Source organism: Tyto alba, unplaced genomic scaffold (assembly GCF_018691265.1).
Source record: "Tyto alba isolate M040663 unplaced genomic scaffold, T.alba_DEE_v4.0 Super-Scaffold_22, whole genome shotgun sequence".
In the NCBI taxonomy this organism is placed as follows: domain Eukaryota; kingdom Metazoa; phylum Chordata; class Aves; order Strigiformes; family Tytonidae; genus Tyto; species Tyto alba.
Window position 1 is genome coordinate 30,230,992 of NW_024881296.1, and position 24,394 is coordinate 30,255,385.

Consider the following 24,394-nt stretch of genomic DNA (forward strand, 5'->3'; position numbering starts at 1 on the left):
TTGTGCATACTGCCAGCATTTCATGACCAGAAGCTAGACTAGATAATTTCCAGCCGTTTCTTTAAGCCAACATTGCTAATTTGACAAGATGAATTGCCTATAATATTCCAAGTCCTACAAATATTGACATCACATAGATAAGAATGACAACATGCTATGCTGCAATATAGAACAGTCTTCAAAAGTATGACTGACATTTAAAAATCAGTAAAAGAGTTTAAACTATTTTTCATTTCGTTGAAATGAGCTTCAGCTGAAGTTCCCAGGGCACGAGCAGGCTGCCCACCCTGGAGGGGGGAAGACTAAATGCTGCAGGTGCAGGTCTCGTACAACACAGAAGTAGCTACAGCTGAAAACTGATCTGCAAGGGGATCACATCTGACACCTTCACACATTAAAACAAAACAAAAATGGGGAAACAACACTGTCCGAAAAGGTTTCCAGGGATTGTCCAGCTGAAAGTAGGGCATAAATGCAAGTAACAGGTATGATAGTCTGTATAATCTGATGAAAACCAAATAACTTACCCAGGGCACAATGAAGATGATTGTCCAAATGTCACAAAAATGAAAACCTGTTCGTTCAGGTTTAGCCTCACATCTGTTAGTGTCCTGTCCTACAGCACTGCAATCTACTGTTTAATTCTAGGTTAAAATAATCTAAATATGCACAGTGTTATATAAAAGCGCCAAGGGATGAAATTACACCAGTTTCTAATAAGGCCCTTTGAAATCCTAAACTAGCAAGTTAGCAGCCAAATTATTTTTCTTCTACTAATACAGACTGAACAGCAAATGACATCTAGGAGAAGATGAAATAGTGTAAACCTTCTGTAATTCTCAAAATCCTATGTTTGTTTCCTATGCCAAGGCACAACTGAAGACTATTTAAATATTAAACATTTATCATTTTATTAACCATCTTCATGATGAGTATTAAAAATTTTTTGTATCCCAATTGCTAGATTCTTCATAAATACAAGCCCTGTAAAGTTTCCTCCTCTTCTATTTCAAAATTAAATAGAAGAAATTTTAACACGCATCTTTTGAAAAGGTATTTCTAGTTAGAATTTAGTAAAAATCAGCACATTTCTTTTCAATGATAGTAATAATAGTAATATAAAATCTAATGTGTTTCATTATAGCTTCTACTTTTTTTTTTTATTTAGTGTGTATAAAATATATGGTGACCTCAGTTATTAAGACTACAAAATTACCTAGCTACATCTGTCCATGTAAAACCGATTTATGTGGCTTTAAGTATTCTTTTACTTGGTAAGTAGCAGCCCACACATAGTGACAGACATCACATCAGAATATAAAAAGGACAATTTGGTTATTCTGACTGTGAAATACTTGTGCTGCTATTTTCTTCTATTCCTTTCAGAATACTCATAAGCAAATTTCCTTCCTACACGCAATGTATGAGCATATTCTACATCTGAACTCGTAAATAAAAAGCGCGTGTGAGCTCTTTAGGACACACACCACCCCCCCCCCGAGGGTACAGTACCACTGATGAGCCCCAGCCCAGCCCACTCCACTCGGGCTGCAGGAACTCCCCGGGTCTCAACCACACCCGATGGTTCCCAGCTCTCCCCTGTGTCAGTAATTTGAATACTTTTCGTGCTGATCTTCAAAGTACAGCTCTTTACCTATGCAGTTGCATGTAAAGACAGGAAAACCAACGGATAATAAGCTCTGCTCTGATTCCGACTCTTCTGATCACTGTACAATCTAGATTCAGACTAGATTCCCCCACCTGGGACTGGGAGTGAGAAGGTGAAGGGAAGCAAGCATGACAGATTTCTCTTCACAGAGGGTCTACGGCATGACAAGCAGGCAAGGAGACTGACTTCTGGCTAGTCAGTGCGTAAGGATTTAAAATGTAGCAGGGGCAAGGTATTTACTAAAATAAAAACAGGGAAAATAAATAAATCAGTGGCAATGCAATAAGTGGTGTTTATATTACATTTAATCAAACTCGCACCTCAGAAAAGTCAAATGCAATTCCTTAGAAGCTCAAAGAACAGGGGTGTGCTTAGATGTCTCAAGCAGCATGTGGTCATGCAGTCACTGCTCTGAGACAAAAGCAGAAGTTAATTTCTTATGTGGGAACAGAGACGCTGTGGAACTGCTCATAACTATGACTACATCAGTTTCACCTGACTGTGACATAGTTAAAGGACAGGAACCATAGAACCAATCATTTCTTATCAATGGATTTTGAAAGAATAGAAGACAGAGCAAGCAACAAAAACTCAAGTTAGAACAACAGTAGAATCTCAGAATTATGGAGAAGACTGTCACAATAAAAACTACACTACAGTCCATACTTCAGGAGGACGACCTACTTGGCGAAATCAGCATCATTTCTTCTCTTTAAAATAAAACCTGAAAATTAACCTTGTTCATGAACCCAAGTAAATGTCCCTGGCCTCTGTTCCCAAGGGTGAAAGGCTCTTAACAGACTGCCCAGGGAAATTAATTCAATAAAGAAATCTCTCTATTCAGAAAACTCAATCGTCCATCAAACATACTATCCAACAGCAAGTACATTCTAACTCATCTCAGTTGCAGAGACAGGCAGTAAGTAACCAAGTGCACCAAGGATTTCAAGTAACGAAGGATTAGAATATTTGGGGCAAGATGCCAGCACATGTTTGATCACAGGTCTTGCATTCATGCTTATTCACACAATCTAATACGCTTGCAGCAGCAGCTAGATCCGTGGGCTCCTTGAATTTCCATGATCTAAACCCTATACAGTCAGCTCCCAGAGAGGAATCCTGAAGCCGGAATGAAGTACCTAGGCTCCTCGAACATGTCAAGAACCAGAAATCCTGCATGATGAACAGAAACTGCCTAGAGCTAACCAGTACAAAACAGATTAACCACTATAAAACACCAGGTCAACAGAAGCAGAAGAGCTGTAGGATATACTTCTGATACTTTCCTGGAGGTTAAACCACCAAAACCTCAGCTATAGAACACCCCATTTTACCTGGGATCTCTAGCCCACAGCCCTGACCTGCGGCTTTTAAACAACTAAGCCAGAAACACTATTTTATTTTTTAAAATTTAGCTGTGAAAGGAGTTTAACCATGATGCAATAGCAAAAAGACTTCTGAAGTGGGAAAATTAAGATTCAGTATCTGCTGTAGGCAAATGGGCCTCACACCACAATTCCTCTTCCCAGGACAGTGCCCAACACTTTGGTGAGATCTTAGTTTGGGTGCACACCTGGATGAAGGGACTCTTCCCACCCATTATGCTGAAGTTCTGCCACTGTTCAACAAAGAGAAGGAAGAATAAACTCTTGTCTTGAATCACAATTTTCTGTGACACTAATGATAGTGTAAGGACAGCAAATCCTATCTCCATATGCAACATGGCACAGATTTCACCTCAACTTGTAACCTGCAAGACTGTTCTCACATCCTAGCATAAAGCTATGTAGTAACTGTGAAAAATACTACAGAAATTAGACTGCGATAAGGTAGCAAGATAGCTACTAAGTATGCATTTATCAGACATCCAGTAGTGCAAAAACATTTTAATTATTATGAAAACACATTTTTGCACTAAGCTAAACTGGCTTGTCTACTTCCTGTTAATAACTGTACTATGTACACTGCACAGAATAATTGTTTCACAGACTATGAGAGAATAACTTCTGCTTAATCTTTAATGACCTTTATAAAACTGTATTGAATTATGAAGCCATGTAGCTTTTACATGCTCTAAAGTTTTGGTTGGGCACAGTTTAAACACATAAATATGTGCAGCAGTCCCAAGTAATGCCACCATGGTGACTTAAGACACTGTTGAGACTTTCCAGTTCTGCACCTTTTTAAATCAGCAATAAAACGCTAATCCAAGATAGTCTCAGATAGGAGCTATCTGGTCTGGAGCAAAGTACTCCTTATTAAAGAAAATTACTGACATTTTAAAAATACATGCAACTCTTCTCAGTTCCTTGCACTTGTGTAACCTATAAAAGTCTCTGCTATAAAAAAAGATATTAAAAATAGTTTATTACATGGATAATCACTTTCAGCATGTCAGAAATAGAAATATGAAATCCCTTTATTGATCTTTAGTACACTGACCCCAAGCTGAGACTTGTGGGGATCACAGCACTCGCAAAATCTGTCAGTATTGTGACCACTAGAAATTAAGATGTTAAAAACAAAGGTAATACTTTGGATGGTAAGGCCAGCCAACTTTATATTTGATAGGAGCATGCTGCCTCCTCAGAACTGCATCCTGGTGGTAAGGAAGTCTGGAAACCACATCCTTAAAGGAAATGAACAAGTTGAAATGAAAAAGGAGAATAAATGTCCACTCCATTTTCCCCAGTCACTTCATCAATGACAAGGGGAATCTCCCTCTCACACGGGACAGGGAGGTATACTGCCAATTCTCACAGTCTCCTTGAAATGCAAGAGTCATCTGCCACAGTCTGAAATTTCTTGTTTGCGTTTTTGGTAACTCTTGTTTTGGCAAAACTGACAGACCACTATGGATATACACTTTGATACAATTATTTGAACAAGGAATACCACTGTGCACATTTTTAACATTCTGTCTTTCCAATGTACCTTAATTGTATCCATCAGCCCTCCAACTATTCTAGTTCTGCAAAATCCTATATAACTATCTGTCATATTTTACCATTCAACAGGTAAAAAAAGATTAAACCCACTTATTTCATGTATGAACTAAGAAAAGGTTTGAATCTAGAAACTCAAAAGCTTTTCCCAGATCTTACTATAGTTCTCAAATCTGAAGTAAAATTCCTTCAAATGCATCTTGAACAGAGTCTAATTTATTCCATTCGGTTTAGCAACATTTGTACTTACTGACTGTTCACTTAGATCCTGAGAGTCTTCCATGGAGGTTATTCACCCTTCTTTTCCCCCACAAGGAGAAATTCTCTTCCCTTCAGTTTACAGCTTAGTAGTCTAAATTAAAAAGAAAAGAAAAAATTAACATGTTGGTCTGTGCTCCTCACTTCTAAGGCAAATCTGCAATAAACAAACAGTTCCCATTGACTTCTAAGAGGCCTAATTTCATATAAAATGCTTCAACACCTCCAGTATTATTTCAAGAAGCTATCTAAAATACACCAACAGAAACAGGAACACACTTAAGTAACAATCCTTACACTCCTGCAAGAAAACAAACCAATAAAAAAGCTAAAATGTTTAATACAGTTAGCCATTTAAGTAAACAATAACAGATAACCCTTGGGAGAATGTATTAGAAAGACAATTATGGAATGTCAAACAAAACTGCTTAATACACATTTAATGATAACCTCTTAGTCATTAAGTCTCTGGCAGAAAAAGGTTATTATGCAATTATCAGCATGAAGTCCCCTCTCTCAGGTCCATTAAATTCCTTTAGGATTAAATAAAATACACAAAGTGGTTTATAACAAGCAGCTCCCTACAAAGTGCTAAATGACAGACATTACCCTAATTATCTGCTGTGTCTATGCCTTCTCTCACAGGGTGAATCACTCTCATCAAATATTGAGATCTTCAATAGGAAAATTCTATTTTCTAAGAGTTCTGCATAAGAATGATTACGGTAACCTCAACTATAAAGCCACACAATTATATTAGAATCTTCATTCTCAGAAAAGATTCACTTTGCTGTTACGCAAATTTGCATAATTTAGAACAAAACAAGTGCCAGGGATATCTCATATATACAATCATCTTAATATTGTTAATCAAAGCTAGTGTTACATTTAAAAGAAAACAAAATATGTATCAGTATGTAAACACATAAACTAAAGAACCCAAACAACTTGGATTTGTTTATCAGCATTACCTGGATTTGTTTATCAACAAGGCACCCCAAGAAACCATTACCTGGAAGTATGCCCAATCACATAAACATATTATGGATTTTTTGTTTTAAATTCTGACCAGCAAGCACTTATATCTCATGCTACCTCCACCTTGCGTAAACGTAACTACTACTTATTTGAGATTAAACAATGTATAGCTCCATTGGCACTTGCAGAATATTCGAAAGGAGCCAGAGCTACCAGTCACTGCACCCACATATTCCCACCCACCACCCTATGTTGCCCTTTGAATACCTCCTCTTACTTACTCACCATACCTCTGTTTACTCCCCAGAATGTAACTCCCCAAATTTCCTTGTGTTTTGCGTTAGGTATTGCCTAGAACATACACACATGAATATTTACAGCCCCAGTTTACTTTCCTTACAGTCTCACTTGGAGTTTTCCTGCCACTAGATTACACCCTCCTGTTTTCCTTCCCTCTTCTCTAAGTTTCAAAAAGATTTTAATTCACGTTTCATTAATTTTTACCATGAAGTTATATAAGACCAACTGCAAGCAAATCATGTTGCATATATTTCACCTTATTACAAAGCTGAAAATAATTCCTGTTTTTCAAAATGGCTTCAGACTCCTCTCAATTTCAGAGGGATCCAAGGCACTGACTACTTCACCAACGATGCCTTCACCAAAACAGTCACCACCTCCCATGATTTTTTATTCAATGTGGAGCCCACACCCTTGTATTCGTAAAACTCTTTTGCAGTCTTTGTCCAATGGAGACAAAAGGGGAATTGAAAGGCTTCCTTAAAGCATCCACTATAGGCAAATTTCAGAGGAGCCTACCAAGAACAATGGGTATTTTGAGAGAAAGCAGCTTCACACAGCACTTCCTGTGACAGCCCCTGACTGGGATTCCAAACACAAAGGCAGATTTTCACAACCAATCCTGAAATATTCCACAAATAACTTAAACACAAAAACTGCTTTAATAAAGAGCTTGAAGTATGTGTATGTGCATTAGTAAGATTGCCTATGGAAAGAAACAGTCAAGCACTCAGTAGTAAAATACAAGATTTGGAACAAATTGTTTGACTAGTTCCTAAGTTTACCGCCTAAAGTCAGCACTTGGCTTGCATTCAAACATTAAATGCTCTAATTATGTCTGGTGGTCACAGAAGGTGACAGATCCCTCATTTTCTGTGGGAAACTCAATGTCATCTCAACTACAGAGCCATACCATAACAGATAGACCCATATTCGCGTTTCTTTCATATTGATCATGACCTTAACCAAAGGACACTGAAGTCAACAAATGGATGTCACGTTTTTCCTAAAAAAATAAAGTGTATCAATATTTCAAAAGTATCTTGACCATGTAAATCCAACAGGAGTTTTAGTATTAAGAACTACCTATGACTCACCCACAATATGCGTGATGTGTCCTAAAATTCAGGTGAATGTATCCACTGGAACACATCATTAAATATGCCATGTGTATTAGTCACTTTCTAAAAAAGACTGACCTTCACTTATTTTTTTAACTTCCTCTACTGAATTGCAAGACAAAGACAAGCTTGTTTAATCTTTGCAGTAATACACAGTGTGTTAAATACAGCCTTTGCACAAACATGCTATATTATATTAATTTCTAGGGCTCTGTTGTTCATCTTCACACTGCCTCAAAATTCAAATACTCTTACTGGAAATTGAGCTTTTTAAAATAAAATTCAGAATTAATATTTTATCAGTATTCTACCTATCAACAGCTAAATCCTGCTACATTTTGAGCCCAGTTAAAGCAGCTGATTATAACTAACTGCTAACACAATGATTTCTATAATGGCAGTTAGGCCAATTGCACTTAGACCAAATCCTTTAGGGTTTAGTTTTATAAATTTGTAAAAGAGGAGAAAAACCATTAGAGAAGTCAGTGATTTAAATAAGACCAACATTACTCCCTAATAAAGATATAAAATTAAAGGATAATAGTAACCTCGTGCTGTTTTATGAGGCAATAATCCAGTTACCAATTCAACCTTGTAGTTTATCCCATCAAGAGAACCAGATTAAAAACAGAGGGAGGGAGGGCACTCATATCCCTATTATATTGCAAGTGTTTCTAACTGGGTTTAACTATTTTTAAAACTGTTGTTAAAAGTCTTAAACTCACAGACAAGCCAGGATGAAGAAAAATGCCTGTTTCTGCTCTTGATCTAGTCCTTGCAGATGTGGCTTTAAAACTGATGAAGTGTTTTATGCAACCAGATAAAAATTTTACCTTTCTAAGAAATGTCTTAATTAGGAGGATTCCTGACTTTCCTCATCAACAAATGCATTTAACTCTAATTATTTATTTATTTATTTTTATCTGGGGGAATAAAACACTTCATCAAATTTAAACTGCAACTTCCAGGACTCGACCATGAGGAGAAACATGTGTTTCCTCCCAGAGATACAACCATAAGTTAAAAAAAAAAAAAACAAAAACAACAAACTACTTGAGGATCTGCTGCATACTGCTTTGTAAATCACTGACAATGTAAACCAGCAAGGATGTGGTCTCTCCCCTCAAAATGATTTCTTCAGAAAATTACGCTTGCCACAAATAAACAACTGACTGAAGCAGTTTGATTTTCTATGGATATCTAATAAGATCCTGTGCTGAAACTTTCACAAGACCAAGAAAGAATGCGAAGCTTGGGGATCCACAGGTAAAAAACAGCCTCAAAGCACTTGAAATTTCCCAAGAGCATTTCAGAGGCTGTTTCAGGCCATCCAGTTAGTCAGATGGAAAGATGGAGCACCAAGAAGAATCCATCATCTAGAAGAGTAGGTTGGCCACCAGAAAAATTTTCCTCCTTTTCACTGCAACCCAAAAACTTAGGAAGAAAGTCCTCCCTTGGTTGACTAGGAGTTGGTCTTCTTAAACAAAATTATAGGGCATGGTTCTTAGTTTCTACCACAACAATTTTTTTTCACATGATAATTCCCTGGGGCGCAGTGTCTGGTTCTTTTTATTCTTTCTCATCTGAAGAACACCTGTTGAGGTCATATCATGGTGATGGTCTGACAGTATAGTACAGGAGCTGCAGTAGCTCCGTCAAATTTACTATATTTTTTTTTACATTTTGAAATGTGTTGATAAGAAGCCTAGAGAATAAAGAAAAAGTATGTTGTTAACACAATGAACTCATAGCCACAAAAAACATCTCATTTCTATCACAGCCACAGACCGAGAGTCAAAATGTTAAGTGAGAAGTGGTCACAAATGGAGCAATTCCACGTTTTCTAGTGCTCTACTTCAGAAACCTGTGATAGTGAAAGTACTTAGTGCTTGTAACTGCAACTGAACATATGCGGGACATTCAGCAGTAAGGTACCAACAAATAAGTACAGGCTTCAGGATCTGAACTCCCCCAGCAGCCTCTGTCTGGGTTTGCAACATCCCCACAGAACACATAAGGAGAGTGCAAAACATTTGAGGCACTGTGAAAGGTTATGCAAGGCAGGTAATGAGAAAATTGCTCTAGAATCAGCACAAGGAACTAGTGCATATGCACTGCAGTCTCACTACATTAGATGATTTCATGAAACTCATTTCTTTGAAGGAACAGAAGAGCGGGTACAGGTAGTAACAAACATGCACCACCTAACATTCAATCATTTCTTACTTAGGAAAACATTTTTCTAGCTGTCTGCATGCATATCACTTGTAGCCTCATGTGAAAAAGATAAAATATAACCTAAAAGAAAATGAAACCAAATGCTGATATAATAGAATTTCAACTTAGCCTGTATCTACAGTCCAAAACTGTATTTTGGACAGTAAAAACATACTGCTTTCTCAGTCCCTAATAGTATCACATTTGGAAAAGAAGAAAGATCCATGCCCCAGATGAGGTATGAGATTGATGTGCTTTAAAACCCAGCTTTCTTCAAAACTCGAGTGAAAATATTAGCAGGCAACTCAGTAAGAAAAACATAATTTATCGCTTTTAAAATAAACAAAATTATAAGCATAGGGCTTTCTAAAAACTGGAGATCACTGTGCATGCTTTGGTAGAAAAAGAAGACATCAGCTTTCTTATGTTGTAAGGCAAAATGAAAACTCAGCTCTCAACATTATCTCAGTAAAGCTATGGCTCGATATATTTCTAACTCATTTTAGAACTAATTCATATTATTATATATTTCTATTAACTAATTTTTAGCTTTGTTAGCTTTTGTGTTTTATACAAGTGCTGTGTTTTCTTGAAAGGAGTGTCAACCCTAATAAAAACAATTCTTCTTTAGTGGAAGAAACAGTAAGAAACATAATCTGTATCTAACATCAAGGGAAAGCAAATGACTAACAAATCTTAAATACCATAAACTTATTAAACAGTTAAAAGGCAAACAAAGTCATTCTGACAGTATGACCCAGTCAGGGACATGTACTGCTTTCCTGAGGGAAACTGGCAGGTGGAGAAAAAGTATACAGAATTAAAATTTTTTTTTTTAGCTCTCAGAATTTTTCTTTTCACATTCCTTTTTAACAGAAGGATTTCTGCAGGAAGTAGAAGTGGCTTGGGAATCTCGCATGCATGTTTAGGTTTATCTGAGGTAACTGGTCTCTACCTCCTGATATCGAGGTAAGTGAAATGAGCCTCCTGAAAATCTATTATTGCACTGTAGAAACAAATATTGCTTCACAGTCTAGAGAATTAAGGGAAATATGGAATACCATCTTTCCCTTCTTCCTCTTCTAATACTTTTTTTTTTTTTCCTCAGGCCCTCACCTCTGTAGGGTTAGATACGCCTCTCTACAGATGAGTTTGGTTTCAGTCCACTTTTAGCTTGTTGAGGATGAGAATTTTAGTTTTAGAGCTTTCTGGAACCCTTTTCGTAGCTCATCCAGGACCCACTTCTCCGTCTGTTAGTGCCCCCTGAAACGCTGAGCTCCTTCCTTACCCAGAGCCCGTGGCCCGCAGCGGAGGGAACAGCACGCCGAACCATCCCCTGTGCCCAGCCTGTTTCAGCTCTGAGCATGTCCTGCAGCCCCTGTGGAAGGAAATCATCTTCACTGGGGTTTGTGTTCCGCTCGGCATCTGCCTACAGGAATATTCATTTGCAGATGGATTGCTTAAATAGAGAAAATACATTATTCCTTATTTTGAACTACCAGAATTACTCTAGGAGTTCATACAACAACTCGTGAAACTCCCTTAAGGCTTCTGAGCACTGATGAAGTTTTTGCCTGCTGCAACCACGCACACTGTCCTGCTACTCGGTTACAGGGAAGAAATACAGGAGGGATTTCCAGGATATGCTGAAAGGCAAATGGACCCAGCCGCTTCCCTATAAACAAGAGCCCTTGCTCTCACAGCAAATACCTGAGTGACAGTGTACCAGCCAAACAGAGGGGGCTGCGCAGGGCACCCTCCAGGACCCACTCAGCAGTGTCATCCCAGCACAGTGTCTGGCATGGATGCGCGTAAGAATATGCCTATGTCTAAACCGGGTATATATTATATATTCTAATGTATACAGAAACTACGCTTCTGAAATTAACACCTTGCAAGGTGCAATGTCAGACATTATTAGCACAAAAAAAAAAAAATTAGGAATTAAAGCTAAAATCCTGTATTTTATCATCAAGACATTGGCAACCCTAAGGCTCAGATTCACAGAATACTTAGAGTATTACTGTGATCCCTGCTGGAGATGAAAGAGTGTTTCTTCCTGGTAACACAGCTCAGCCATTTCCGCATCTTGAGACGACAGAATTATCCATACTGAGTTACGATGCATGTTAAGAACAGGGGAGGGATCTTCAACACCCATCATGCATTTATAGTTCTGCGCTCATCTAGTTGCCTTTTACATTCTCCCTCCTCTGAAAGATTACACATCTGTAACCAGTACATAATTTGTTATTCCCATCTTCCTTTCTGAGTGTGTGAATTCATGCCAGACATCAAATACCGCAATCTGAACAGACACGATTCATGTCACCAAACTGTAATACACTGAAAACTTCTCAAAACTCAAGTCAAATAATTGGCTTTCATGCCAGCCACTATACATTTGTTATACATAGTCTTACAAATTCTGCATGGACTTCGGTGAACACTTGTATAATTGTCAGTTTAATGTAGTTCTTGAACTGAGTTTCCTGAAGGGTAGCATTGCTTGTGTGCTATTTGTGCGCATTTTATTCAAGAAAAATACCAGTCAAAAGCAGGCGTCAAGACAAAAAAGCAGAGCAGCGCAGACCATGACACCTCTGCATCAGTTAGGTACGTAAAACAGGTAAGAAACAGAAAGGGTCTATGACAAGACACCTGCCTGCTGTTCCATTATGGTCATACAACAAAGCAAGTGGGAAAGCAGGAAAACATAAAGACTTCCTGGCAAATGGTAAACAACTGCAAGCACTGTACCTCATTTACTTTAGGTAAGATAACCCTTCAGTGCAGCATTCACCTCTCTTGCAAAGCTGGGTACCAATTTTACAGGTACCCAAATATGTCTAAAACTGATTCCCCTACTCTTCCTACCACTCCCACTCCATACCTGTGCAACAAATAAGAAGGACTAGCTTTAAGAATTTCAGAGTACAGAATTACTAACTCAGCAATTCCTCTCTTATCCTAGCATTGCACAATATGCCGTGAAATTGCTGAGATTGAAACCAGAGCTGCGAATCCACTGATGCTTGGGGGCTTCCCAACTGCGAGAGACCTCTTCACTCACGCTTAGATAAAGCATGCAGCTACACAGATCTCTTCTGACTCGTTACAGATTAATCAAACACAGATTATTCCAGCCAGAAATAAATAAAACAAATGCTGAGACTGGTTTTGGCCTGGATTTGTAAACAAATCTAATCTAGAATCCCACTGTGTTCCCCTAAAAATAAAGGGAAATTAACTTGCAAAAAAATTAAATGCAGTGTTTTCAAACTCACGATTGATCAAACCCACACAACCCTTACCAAAAAGAAAGACAGTTCCCAAGGAAAAAAAAAGTAATGCAAAGATGCCACAGACAGAAGCATACTCTTTTAGAATTTTAATCAAAATTCTAGTTTTATTTTCCTACTAGCTGCCCATTTCAATGCTTTGAACAACTAGATTTTTTTAGGGGGAAGGATTTTGGGTTTTACTACACAGCATATTTTGGTTAATTTCTGAGACATTTTCCTTCTCTTTTTTGTAGAAAATAGCTGAAAACAAACCAAATAAAACATTTCAGTTCTTTATAAACAAGCCACTGAAAACAGAAAGAAAAAGGCTATGCTTGGTTAGCCAGAATAGTTAAAGAGACACTGTCGACTTGAAAATATTAATTATTTATTATTTTCTTTCCTCGGAAGACACGTCAAATTTATCTTTCACACATTGAAAAAAAAAAATCACCTTGTGACACAGAAATAGCATAAGGTAAAAATAAAGGTTATTTCTAAAACAGAAACCCTACTTACCATTTTAGAATCTAGGAGAACTTAAAAATGAGCACATTCTCCAGGTAAAAGAAAACAGCAGTTTTACACGGCAGAAAGAAATAACCCAAAGGATCCACTCACATATTAAAATGAAAGCTGTGACAGCACAGTATCTATACATCCTATTTCCTTTAAAGAGCCATGACACAGTTGGAAGAATGTCTTCAGCAGTATAAGTATGCAGTAATAGTTACTGAAGAAGCTCAAATACTTGTTAAAACTCCTAGAAGCATCCTGACAAAGGAGGAAGATTTTAGCTTGTCCTTCCTTTTCAGCTGTCAGCATCATTGCCCACCCCTGGCCAGAAGCTGCCATTCCTCTTACTGCAAGTGTTTCACAGATAGTTCTTCAATGGAACGTTTTGAAATGCCAGAAAGAAAAATAAAAGTAAAGCCACTGAAAATAAACATGGGTACTTTGGTTCTGGTTTGGTAGGAGAAATGAAACCTTTTTCTTAATTAAAGTTGACAGTAATACCTAAATATTGCATTTGAGAAAATGTTCCATTCTCAAGGAATTACTGAACAACGGGAAACAAAAAATGGGAATGCAAAATTGTCCCAGAATAAGGATCTCCTGCTGGTGCCAGCACACAGCTTAGGCAGTGGCTGACAGAATGGAAGGACAATTATTACTTATCAAACCTAACGCTCCTGCAACGAAGCCATCAAATTAAACTGAAACAGTCAGAACACAACAAATGAAAAGTAGCAAAATTCCTGCGTGCCACCCTTGTCCAGCACAAAGAAAACACTAAAACCCACATTAGAAGTGTTCTGTAGTCTACATTTTTTATGGTGATGATGCTCAGAAGAGCTGTCTGCGCTCCCTCAGTTCCTGGCCCGCCAGCAGTCCCCACACGCAACTGAAACGCCGTGAAGTCCGTGGAGCAGCTCGCCATCCCACAGCCGAGTCTCTAACGGCCAGCTTTAAGTGTGCAACACAAAGTAACTGTGAAAAACACGCATTCCCCGATTTTAATTATCAACTGCTTTGACAGTGGATCCTTGACCAGATTTCCTGTCCCCCATTTAGATCTTTATTAGCTATGATCAAATTGTGCTACGTTCTCCTTTGGTAAACTAAAATCTGCTCATCCCCTGGAAGATGTGTTTTCCAATTTTTTAATTACTCCTCTGGTCTTATAGCTGAAACTTCTCCAACTTTTCCAGCTTCCTTTCTAAAGTGAAATGAGGGTACAGTTTTCCACTAGTAGCTGCACCCATACTATCTAATCAGGCAGCGTAACCTCTCTTACACTGCCTAGTACTTTGTTTAAAATACTACTCCTTTTTTTGGCTATAATACCATCCTGATCATTTGCTATGGCCTCCAGTTGTTTTTTTTAAATAAACCGCTGTCTTGGAGTGAAGCACATACCGTTTGCTTGCTCTCAGTTTGCTGAACAAGCCAGACTACACTTACCAATCTGCTCTCTTCATTATTTACTCTTCCCTCAGTCTTTGTAGTAGCAGTACTGTAGGCATTACAGTCTAACGACAGAAGTACAAGTTTGTAAGAAGATCTCTTTTATTAGGTCAGCAATTGATCTAATCAAAGGTATTACTTCTTGTAGAACTTACTAATCTTTGTGTCACTTGTAAAATAATAAATTGTTTTTGATTTGATGACTAGCTCCTAAAGAAATCCTTGTAATAGTGTCCTCCTTAAAGACAAATTAACAAGTAGGCATTTTTGAAATTTATGCTTTAGTTTGCTGTTTAATCCATTTCATTTGTGTCAAGTTGATTTTGTATACTTCAAGTTTATTAATCAAAAAGTCAGGTCGACTCAAAACCGTTACAGAACTTTATTACATCACTACTCTTATCTCTAGAAATCAAACTTGTACTCACATCAAAAATAATATTGCCAGTTTGGCATGCTCGATTGTTCATAAACCGTGATGTGGTATAGCATGCATATTTCAGTGTTTTATGGGAACAACATACAAGAGGCATTTGGAACGTGATAGCACGTAAGGTAATACTTTGTGACAGTGGAGACTAATAAAATATAGTTGTCATAAATTAAGCACTTGTCTACAGTGACAGCTATGTAATGGCCACTTTGGAGAAACTATTCCACTTCTCTTCCCAGGAAGAGTGGTGCGAGAATGCAGCCGGTCATGGGCACTGCAGCCTCGGTGATGACGTTCTCCTGCTTGTGCTGCTACACCGCGCCTGTCCCCCGCCAGCCCGGCTTTTGGACAGCGCTGCACGGACCTGGGAAAGTTCTACCATCTGGTATCACATCTGGACTCCTGCTTGCCTTCAGCATCATAGCTGTCCCCTCCAAAGGTACCATTAACTTTCCCTATTGTTTTAACCTGCAAATTATTTGCAGAGCCTTTGGTTCTAGTTAGAAAAACCCCACACCAACAAAACCTTTTGGTTAAAGATCAAGGGATCATTTTTGTAGACAATGTTTTCATTCTGAAAAATTCCACCTATCCCACAGACTTGACCCTGCACTTCGGTTAACAGAGGTGGCAGATTAGGTAACGGAGACTGTGGTTCCGCAGCTATTTCTGCAGCGCTGGTGCCAGGCTCGGCAGCGCGGGTGCTGCCACTCATTCCGACCTTTGCCTCGTGCCAGCACAGCTGTTTGTGAACCACAGCAAGGAACAGATCCAGCTTAAACGAGTGGCCGGCAGAGGGGGGGTAAAGAGCTGCTTAAGAAGCGCTGCCACCAAACATGAAACCATAGCTTCGCTCTCTTCTGTGCTTTGCCACAGCGAACGGACAGATGTAGGAACCTCAGATTCAGTTGGTCAAACGCAGCAACGAGTCACACGCAGATTACTGCTATTACTGCTTATATGAACCAATATCCCTAGCAAACTATAGAAAAACAGAGCAAAATGATGGCCCTCTTCCTACAGACCTTACCGTCGAACTACTGCAGGCTTAGTCCTGATCTGACTGCATCTCTCGAGCTGCAGTCCTAATCTTGGACTTCCTTCAACGCAGAGCTAAGCAAGACCCCCAAAATGTTGGGCAGTTTCACAACTAGCAAGGAGTATCTCCTTCAGCTTAATTTGTCATAAGCCAAAAATCTGACTACTCAGCTAGCCCTTAGAGAAATTAGAGTATAGTTTAATCACTAAACTGGAAAACAAGCTGAATTGTAGCTAAATAGCTACCAGAAGTGACTAGGAAACACATGAGCTGGCCACTTTAGCTGAAAGACCTCTTATTGCAGGTGACTCCCAGCCATACTGCTACACAGTGAGCTCAGCATTCAGTCGGTGCTTCGAACGCAAAAATTGCTTCTCTGAAGGAGCAACCCACTGAACCAAATTAATACAAACATTACGTATCTCCTTCTATCACACCAGATTAGAATAAACATAAAAATAGGTGGCTGATTGGAAAAGTACTTTAATCTTTCCACTTGGGAAACCTACCACAGTTCCAAATCTTGCCTTGGGGTAACCTGGAAATTTTTTTTTGGAGACACGTTCCCAGAATCTAATTATTTTGTTTGTAAAACCTCTATACCATTTGGCCCTGTTAGTTTCCAGCTCCCTAGTTCACTACTTTAAGAAGACCAGAACAGAAACGTTAGGTTGAGTCTGAGCTGCATTGCTAGAATTTGGCAGAGGAAATGTGCATAATCTGCCTGAGCTGTGCCTGGTTTTGTGAAACCACGTCTACGCTGGGACACGCGGGAGAGCTGGAAGAAAGACCTCACATATAGCGTGATGTCAGGATGCATAAACCAGAGTGTACAGGGGCTGGTTCAGCGGCTCTCACTTGGGAGTAAGGTGAACTTAATTTTCCGTGATTCTCTGGGTATATACTACAGTAAATAAAAAGGAACATCCAGGGTGGGATTTAACATGGTAAACAGACTTCACACTTTTTATTGAATAGGCTTGGCATTCACAAAATGTCCCTGAGTAAACACAAACTGACTATTCGCTTCTATGAGCAACAAAGTTGCCTGAAAGGAATAAAAAGAGTAGTCAATTAACAATATTTCTAACTAACTGCATAATTTTCCGGAATACAATTACTATAAAAGGCATTTCTGCGGTGATTTATAAAATGCTGTAAAAAATAAAAATATATATTCTAACTTAGGAGTATGAAAATGTCTTAAAATGGAAGAAAACATTAATATATAATTTGGACATTTATACTTAACCCTCCTTTGTTTCTAAGTATTGCAAGATCATTCCTCTGTACATGCGATCTCACACGTAGAAAGTATACTACAATACACCCCCCCCCAAAAAAAAGAAACAGACTACACTAAGAATAGAGGACTAGATACTCATCTGGCATAATGTGAGACCAATCCAGTAATTTCAACATTCCTACTCCAATTTGCAACAGCGAAGGATCTGGCACAAAACATCAAGTTAAGTTTCCAATTACCTCATGCATCAGCATTGATTTCAATAGTTATATACACACAGTCATAGAGGAGAATTATTTGAAAAGCTGCAAAGTCAGCTCTGTATTTCTTTTACTTCTGTGGTCTAAATCAGACCCTTCGTGGTATTTTAATGTAAGTTTTTGTGGTTTAATTATATATGTGTCAAGAGCAGAATAGTTACTTGCTGCGTCTACCCAATTAAAAAAAAAGGCAGCAGTAATTCTTTACGCTGCTGACAATGTCAACTTATACTGGGTCATGTCACAACAGTAATAAATTTTAATGTTGCCAAAAAACCTAGTGCATATTAATTTAAATACATAAGTAAAAAGTTATCACCTATGCAAAGATTAGTCTTCTGTATGTTAATATTTTGCAGGTTGCCTTGGGAGGTATTTTTGCAATTTGCTGCTCCAAATTAGTCGAATTGTATAGTCTAGCCACAATAGGAGGCAACCTGGGTGTAAAGACACAGTATTCAGTCAGCCCAGACAGACCGAGTTCTTCAGAGACAGCACTTAAATTACATCCAATTAAACAGCCCTACACAGTCCTGCAACATTACTCGCTACTTCTACGGACAGCTGCTTAATGAAAACTTACCATGATTGTACTTTGTTTTTTTAATTCTAGGAAAAGGACACAGACCTCCAAATGAATTTAGGCACAGAAAACTTCCAAAATCCTTCTTTTCAAATCCATGGTAATTGCAGTCTAAATCAAATTTTAGTGTCTAGTACCTGAGCCTAATAGCTTAAGACCAAATATATACTAGTCTCACTGGCATATGGACCTTGAAAAGTTCTGAATATAATCACTCCTCATTATAATCTTCCCTTATCCCGAAGAAATTTTAAACAAATTGAAAATAAAATGCTTAAACTGCAGTACTCCTCAGACAGACATTAGGATTTGACATTTTGCTCAAAAGTCTGATAACTAGCCTATGCACCATCTTGTGAGAAAGACTGCCCAGTGATGCATTTTGATATAGAATAGTCAATCATCAAAGTAATTTTACTGTTTAACATTAAAGCAAAAGGCAGGCCAGCTATTTAACACATTTCTCAGGTTTAGAGACAAAAAGAAGAAACTGCTTAAAAATAGTTTTTACCAGAGTCCTGTATTACAGGCATCCCAAAAGAAATCCTTCTGGAAGCGTTACAACCTACAATGTGGACTAAAAATGTAAGTTTTATTGCCTTTTCAAATAAATTTTTTTTTTACTTGACAGATAAGCACTCTTTGTATCTGAGATTTTGCACTGCAAAGTGCATCCAAGTTCCTTTAGGCACTTCTGATTTAATGACAGATTTAATAATATTGCAACACAGAAGTGTGGACTTGGCCAAAAAAATTATTTCATAAAAATCTGATTTCTGTTCAGCAACATCTAAAATGTCATCTAATACATACAAGTAAAGCAGAAAGTTTTTAATGTATATTGTAAAGCCTGGAGCCGCGATTGGTAAAACAACTACTGACTTTAAAAGACAAAAAAAAATAATTTATTTTTAATAACCCTTTTTATTTAACTTTAAAAAGAGTAGCAGTTTATGCTTCAGTAGAACCATGCTCTGAAATCTCAGGGGTGATTAAAGGGCCATGCCAAAGCTGAAAGGTTTCAAATATCAAACTATACTATTATGTCAGGGCCGGCAAGATCAATTAGCGCTTTTCAATGACAGAAAAGGTTAAGTTGGACACACATTTACACAATATTTAAATACAATAAAAGAAAACCAGCACATATTAACTTAATACCACATACTGAAAGTTTACTTATAAACCTCTCAATCGATGACCAAATATCAAAAGTCTTTTTCCACTTGCACAACATAAATACTGCTTTTCTAGCACAAAATGGCAAGAAGATTATAGATACATTAGGTAGTAGAAATAACACAGGATTCTCAAGTACAAACTAAAAATGAAAGTCATCTGAGTGTTTCTGCTGCCAGACTTGGTTTAGTGCTAAACTTTCAAAAAGCTTTACAAATACTTGATCAACTTGACAGATGTCTGTTAGTCTGATGCCCCTGTGTTTGCATTCTTCTTGTAAACCCTGACAATGCTAAAAATGAATAATAACCAGCAAATAAACCTATTCCCATGTTCAACTAAAAGACAAATAGAAAACTACCATACAACAACAACAAAAAAAAACCCACCACAAATTAAACCCACTGATCTGTAAATTAACTCATCTTAAATCTGGAAAAAAGCAAGTGCACACCTTCTGCAATTAAAAGTCATCCAGAAACATGCACACCAGGAAGCAAGGGAACTTACATTTCAGTTCTTAGTATCAGAAGAATACCCCCTGGAAGTACAGGTATGTTAGAAGTTAATTCAATACCTGTTAATACAAGCGTTGCCGCAGTAAATATAGCTTGAACAAAGTACCAGGTTATGATATCAAATAAAGTCGGTATAAAATCACAATAAAAGTTCAGGACATGAAGAAAACCTAAGGAAAAAGCACACTGTGTTGAAATCAGTGATTGAGACTGTAATTGCATTATTTTGAGTATAAGCAAAGCAAGATTACTTTTGTTCAATTATATATTTCAAATCTTTTTTTTTAAAGCCCCCTTCTCTATTTATTTCTTCATGGAGTGATTTGAAATATTTACTACCAGACAGTACCTAATTTTAGGTTTTAAGTGCTTTAACAGCTCTATGAAATATGATCAGCAGCTGCAATATAGAAGTATGCTGAATAAACTCTCCTTATAAAAAGGGAGACCTGTTTTACCCAGAGTTCATAAAATCCCTACTTTCAAGAAAGAAAAAGATAACACAGAAAAAATGAGGAGTTGCGTCCCGGAGTGTTTGACAGAAATTCCAGGAATTTCTTTCTTCTTTCTGAATTAACTTTCATATTTAATAGAGGGAAAAGTAGATTACATTGAATGTCATGCAATACCACCAGGTCATGAAAGAACTAGCCAGGTACCTTTCCTATACCAAATGCCAGTGTTTAACACTGATTAATGCTAGGATTGAAAGGTAAAAGTTGCATAAAGTTTTAAGAGTAGCTCTCAAAGCTTGCATCAGAGGCTAAAAATATGCAACAGGATACTATCTATAGCTGTATTTCTTGTTGCCTTGTTTGAAACATTTGAATTGGGAACTGCAATTAACTGGGAACCCACGGGTTTTCTACTCATTAAATTCCTTGCTTAGAATTTATCTATCCCATTGGCGTTATCCACATGGCAGAATAAATTTCTATTGCAAAGTGTTGTGAAGCCATTAATAAATACAAACCCAGCAAGAGTAACCTTCAACTAAATTTATTAAAAGTGCAGCCATGTACAGGTAACTATTTGTAACTGCATATAAATTATCTGAACAAAGATACATAAAATATTAGTCAACATACTCCTCTTCCATTTTTTTAAATTTGATTGAAGAACATTTGGTAACATAAATACTAGAATTTTCAAAAGAAAGCAAGAAGAGCGGTTTCGGACATAGCCCAGCTAATGTTAGATGTCAAACAGACAGGAGGAACCACAGGGAAGAGAGAGAAATGTCAATCTGTATTTCCACTTCACTCACAGTATGATACATATTGTAAGTATGCAAACATTTGTTGTTCGGCAGCATTTTCAGAAACCGGAGGAGAAAAAGTCAAACCCTCAGTAATTGTACAGAACTGCTCTTTTGAGCGTTAAGGAAATGAAACAATGAAATAACCTGAGCTTTAATGCAAAGCATACTCTTCAAATAACAAATAAACACTGAGGTCAGATCAAAAAAAAAAAAAAAAAAAAAGTATTTACCATACAGAAAAGATGATTGCTTTGTATACTTCACTGTAAATCTAAACTGTTGATTAGTTTATCTTAGATACACTTTCTAGACTCAGCAAGTGAAAGACGTAAAACAAAACTCACAAAACTGAAAATACTGGTTTCTTACTGTTCTAGCATGACTTCATGCTTAAACTCGGATCGGCCAAGGCGCTCCCTTGTCTGGTACAGCGTGCCTCCCAGGATTTTTGTAAATACCAGCTATTTCACATCGCCACTCGCGAGATACACGTACACCTCCGTGTGCTCCGCTTTAAATCCTGCCCGCGGGATAACGGGAAGGCAGCTCCGTACCTCCCCGGCTCTTAGCGGCAGTTTCATAAATGTAAATGAAACTTTAGATGCCAATTACTGATTGGCAGCGGCGCTGCCGTGGGATCCCGCTCTCGCCGCTCGGCGGAAAGCGCCGCGGGGCTGATCCCCCGCGGGTGGGTGCCGGGCGGCGGCCCCGGGGCACCCCCCCACGCCGGCCGGGCACGGCGCGGAGCCCCCGCGGCTCCGGGAGAACCGCCGCCGGGGCCGTGTGAAACCCAGCCGGCGGTTTTCCGCGGGTATCTGATTTTGGAAGTGTCTGTAATGACAGCCGGAGAGGCGAGCTAATGGCCAACAGCCCACTGGGTTTGAACACGGAGAATCCTGTTACCTCCTCACGGATCAAGTACACACACACACACACACACACACACGCAGAGGCTTCCCCACGTGGAAACGCTTTCAAACCAAAACACAAGACCCCGCACGGCCGGCGGGACCCCCGCTCCGGGGCTTCCCTGTGCCGCCGTCCTGGGGCGCGGCGGGGACCGGCGGCGGGGGCGAGGCGGGACAACACGCAAACGCACCGCTTGGTCTTTAAACAGCAAGAAAAACAAGCCCAGGGCGGGGGGGGGGGGGGATGTGGGGAGGGGGGGAGGGAAGGGAAGGAGGGAGCCCTCAGGGAGAGGAGACGGCGAGGAACAAAAAAAGCAACGGGCAGCTCTGCCCCCCGCACCCCTCGGACAGCAGGAAAAGCGGCTGCAGAAGCCCCAGCGGCGGCCGCCCGGGCGGGGGACAGCCCGAGCGCTGCCCACCCGCGACAAGCAGGCCCGGGAGACCCCCGAGCGCTGCCGGCGGCTGGGGGGCAGAGCGGGGCCCGCGGGAGGCCGGCGGAACCGACCCCCGCTGCCGCCGGTGCCTGCGGGGCCCGGGCCAGCTGCCTCGCCCCCCCCGCGCTGCCGGGACCCGCGCCTCGCTGGCCGAAACGGGTGTTCGGGGAAGGGGCTCGCTACCATCCCTGCCTGTTTTCACGCCGCTCCGGCCGCAGGGTCGCCCCGCCGCCGCCAGAAAACTCGTTTCCTCCCAGCTGCCGGTCGAGCCGCCGCCGGCCCCGGCCCTCCCGGGCGCCGTGGGGCGGCAGGGCTGAGCCCTCCCTCCCGCCCGACCTGCCTCCCGCCTCGCCCGGGTGGGCCGGCGTACCCCCCCCCCCGCCCCGGCCGCCCGCGGGGCGCAGCCCGGGCCCCCCATTCCCGCCGCTACGGGGGTGGGCGGGAGGCGGGAGAACAATACGATGGCAGCCGGCGCGGCTTGCGCCTGCCTCGGGGCTCACCCCGGCAGCCACCCCGGTAACAGCCGGGAGCGAGGGCGGAACGGCGGGGACAGTCACCTGGGGAGAGGCACGAAGGCCGGCTGGGCGGGCAAGAAGTCACCCCGGTTTGGTTTGTTTTTTCTTTCTGCAACTAAACTCGCGTGGGGCCGGGGGCGAAAGCCCGTCTCTGCCGCGCGATGGACGGCTCCGCTGCTTCTTCCCATCACGTTTGTTCAACAGCAACTTTTTTTTTTTTTTTTTTTTTTTTTTTGCTGTTGCTGTTATCGCACCAACACGAAAACAATGCTAAATAAGCCCTAAACGCAAGCACACGCACACACCCACCTCCACGGACACATGCACATGCGACAGGCAGCCGGCTTCCTCCACCTCCGAGCAGAAGAGGTGGGAGGGAGACGGGGACGGCGAAGTCGGAGAGACACTCACCTTCTCGCTGCCGGGATGTGCCGCTACCTTTATTTTAGGGCTGCTCCTTATTTATTTATTCTCGTCCCTTCTCCGAGCCGAGGTTCCCCTTTTGCACCGTTCCTCTGGCAAAAACAGGACATCCCCTCTACAAGTCCCCCCCCCTTTTCTCCACACACAAATAAAGCGCAACTCGGAGCAAAACGGGAGGGGAGACTCGGGGCTGGGGGGCGGGGGGGGGGGATGATGGAGGAGGAGGCTGGTACGGGAGTAGCCAAACACTCCTCGCACTTCAGCGAGTGCAACTAGTTGCCTCTCACTCACAGGCACGTACAAAGTTTCCCTGGCAAGGGACGGGACTTTGCTGAGAAAAGGTCTCCCCAAAAGGTCGTCCCGGGAGCGGGGAGGTAAGGGGCGAGGAGCGCGGGAGGCAGCGCGGCCCCGGGCCGCCGCTTTGCACTTGTGCCGGGCGGTGCCGCCGGCGCTGCGCCCTGTGCCGGCCCCTGCTCGGTCGCGGCGGCCGCGCTGCCCCCGCCGCCCGGGCCCCTCACACCGTGCCCGGGCCCCTCACACCGTGCCCGGGCCCCACACACCGTGCCCGGGCCCCGCACACCGTGCCCGGGCTCCTCACACCGTGCCCGGGCCCCACACACCGTGCCCGGGCCCCTCACACCGTGCCCGGGCCCCTCACGCCGTGCCCGGGCCCCACACACCGTGCCCGGGCCCCTCACACCGTGCCCGGGCCCCACACACCGTGCCCGGGCCCCTCACACCGTGCCCGGGCCCCTCACACCGTGCCCGGGCCCCGCACACCGTGCCCGGGCCCCTCACACCGCGCCGGGCAGGGCTGCCATGCACACCCAGGGCACCCCCTGCCCACCGGCCACC

General features: G+C 41.1%; 1 protein-coding gene across 13 annotated transcripts in view; it reads right to left on the minus strand.

Annotated features, from left to right (window-relative positions):
• Positions 1-23,616, minus strand: part of EYA4 (EYA transcriptional coactivator and phosphatase 4) — a 155,034-nt gene extending 131,418 nt beyond the window's left edge. For 7 of the 13 annotated variants that reach the window (XM_032983240.2, XM_032983235.2, XM_032983239.2 and 4 more), the window contains exons 1-2: positions 21,604-21,804; positions 4,865-4,966 (exon numbers count right to left, since the gene is read on the minus strand). In XM_032983240.2, coding sequence (XP_032839131.1) covers positions 4,865-4,897 — 33 coding nt within the window. In that variant the 5' untranslated portion in view covers positions 4,898-4,966; positions 21,604-21,804. Of the gene's footprint in view, positions 1-4,864; positions 4,967-10,776; positions 10,819-21,603; positions 21,805-22,793; positions 22,891-23,158; positions 23,280-23,527 lie in introns of those variants that run through there. The other 6 variants (XM_032983230.2, XM_032983232.2, XM_042796153.1 and 3 more) reach the window with 6 other exon arrangements.
• Positions 23,617-24,394: the final 778 nt, after the last annotated feature.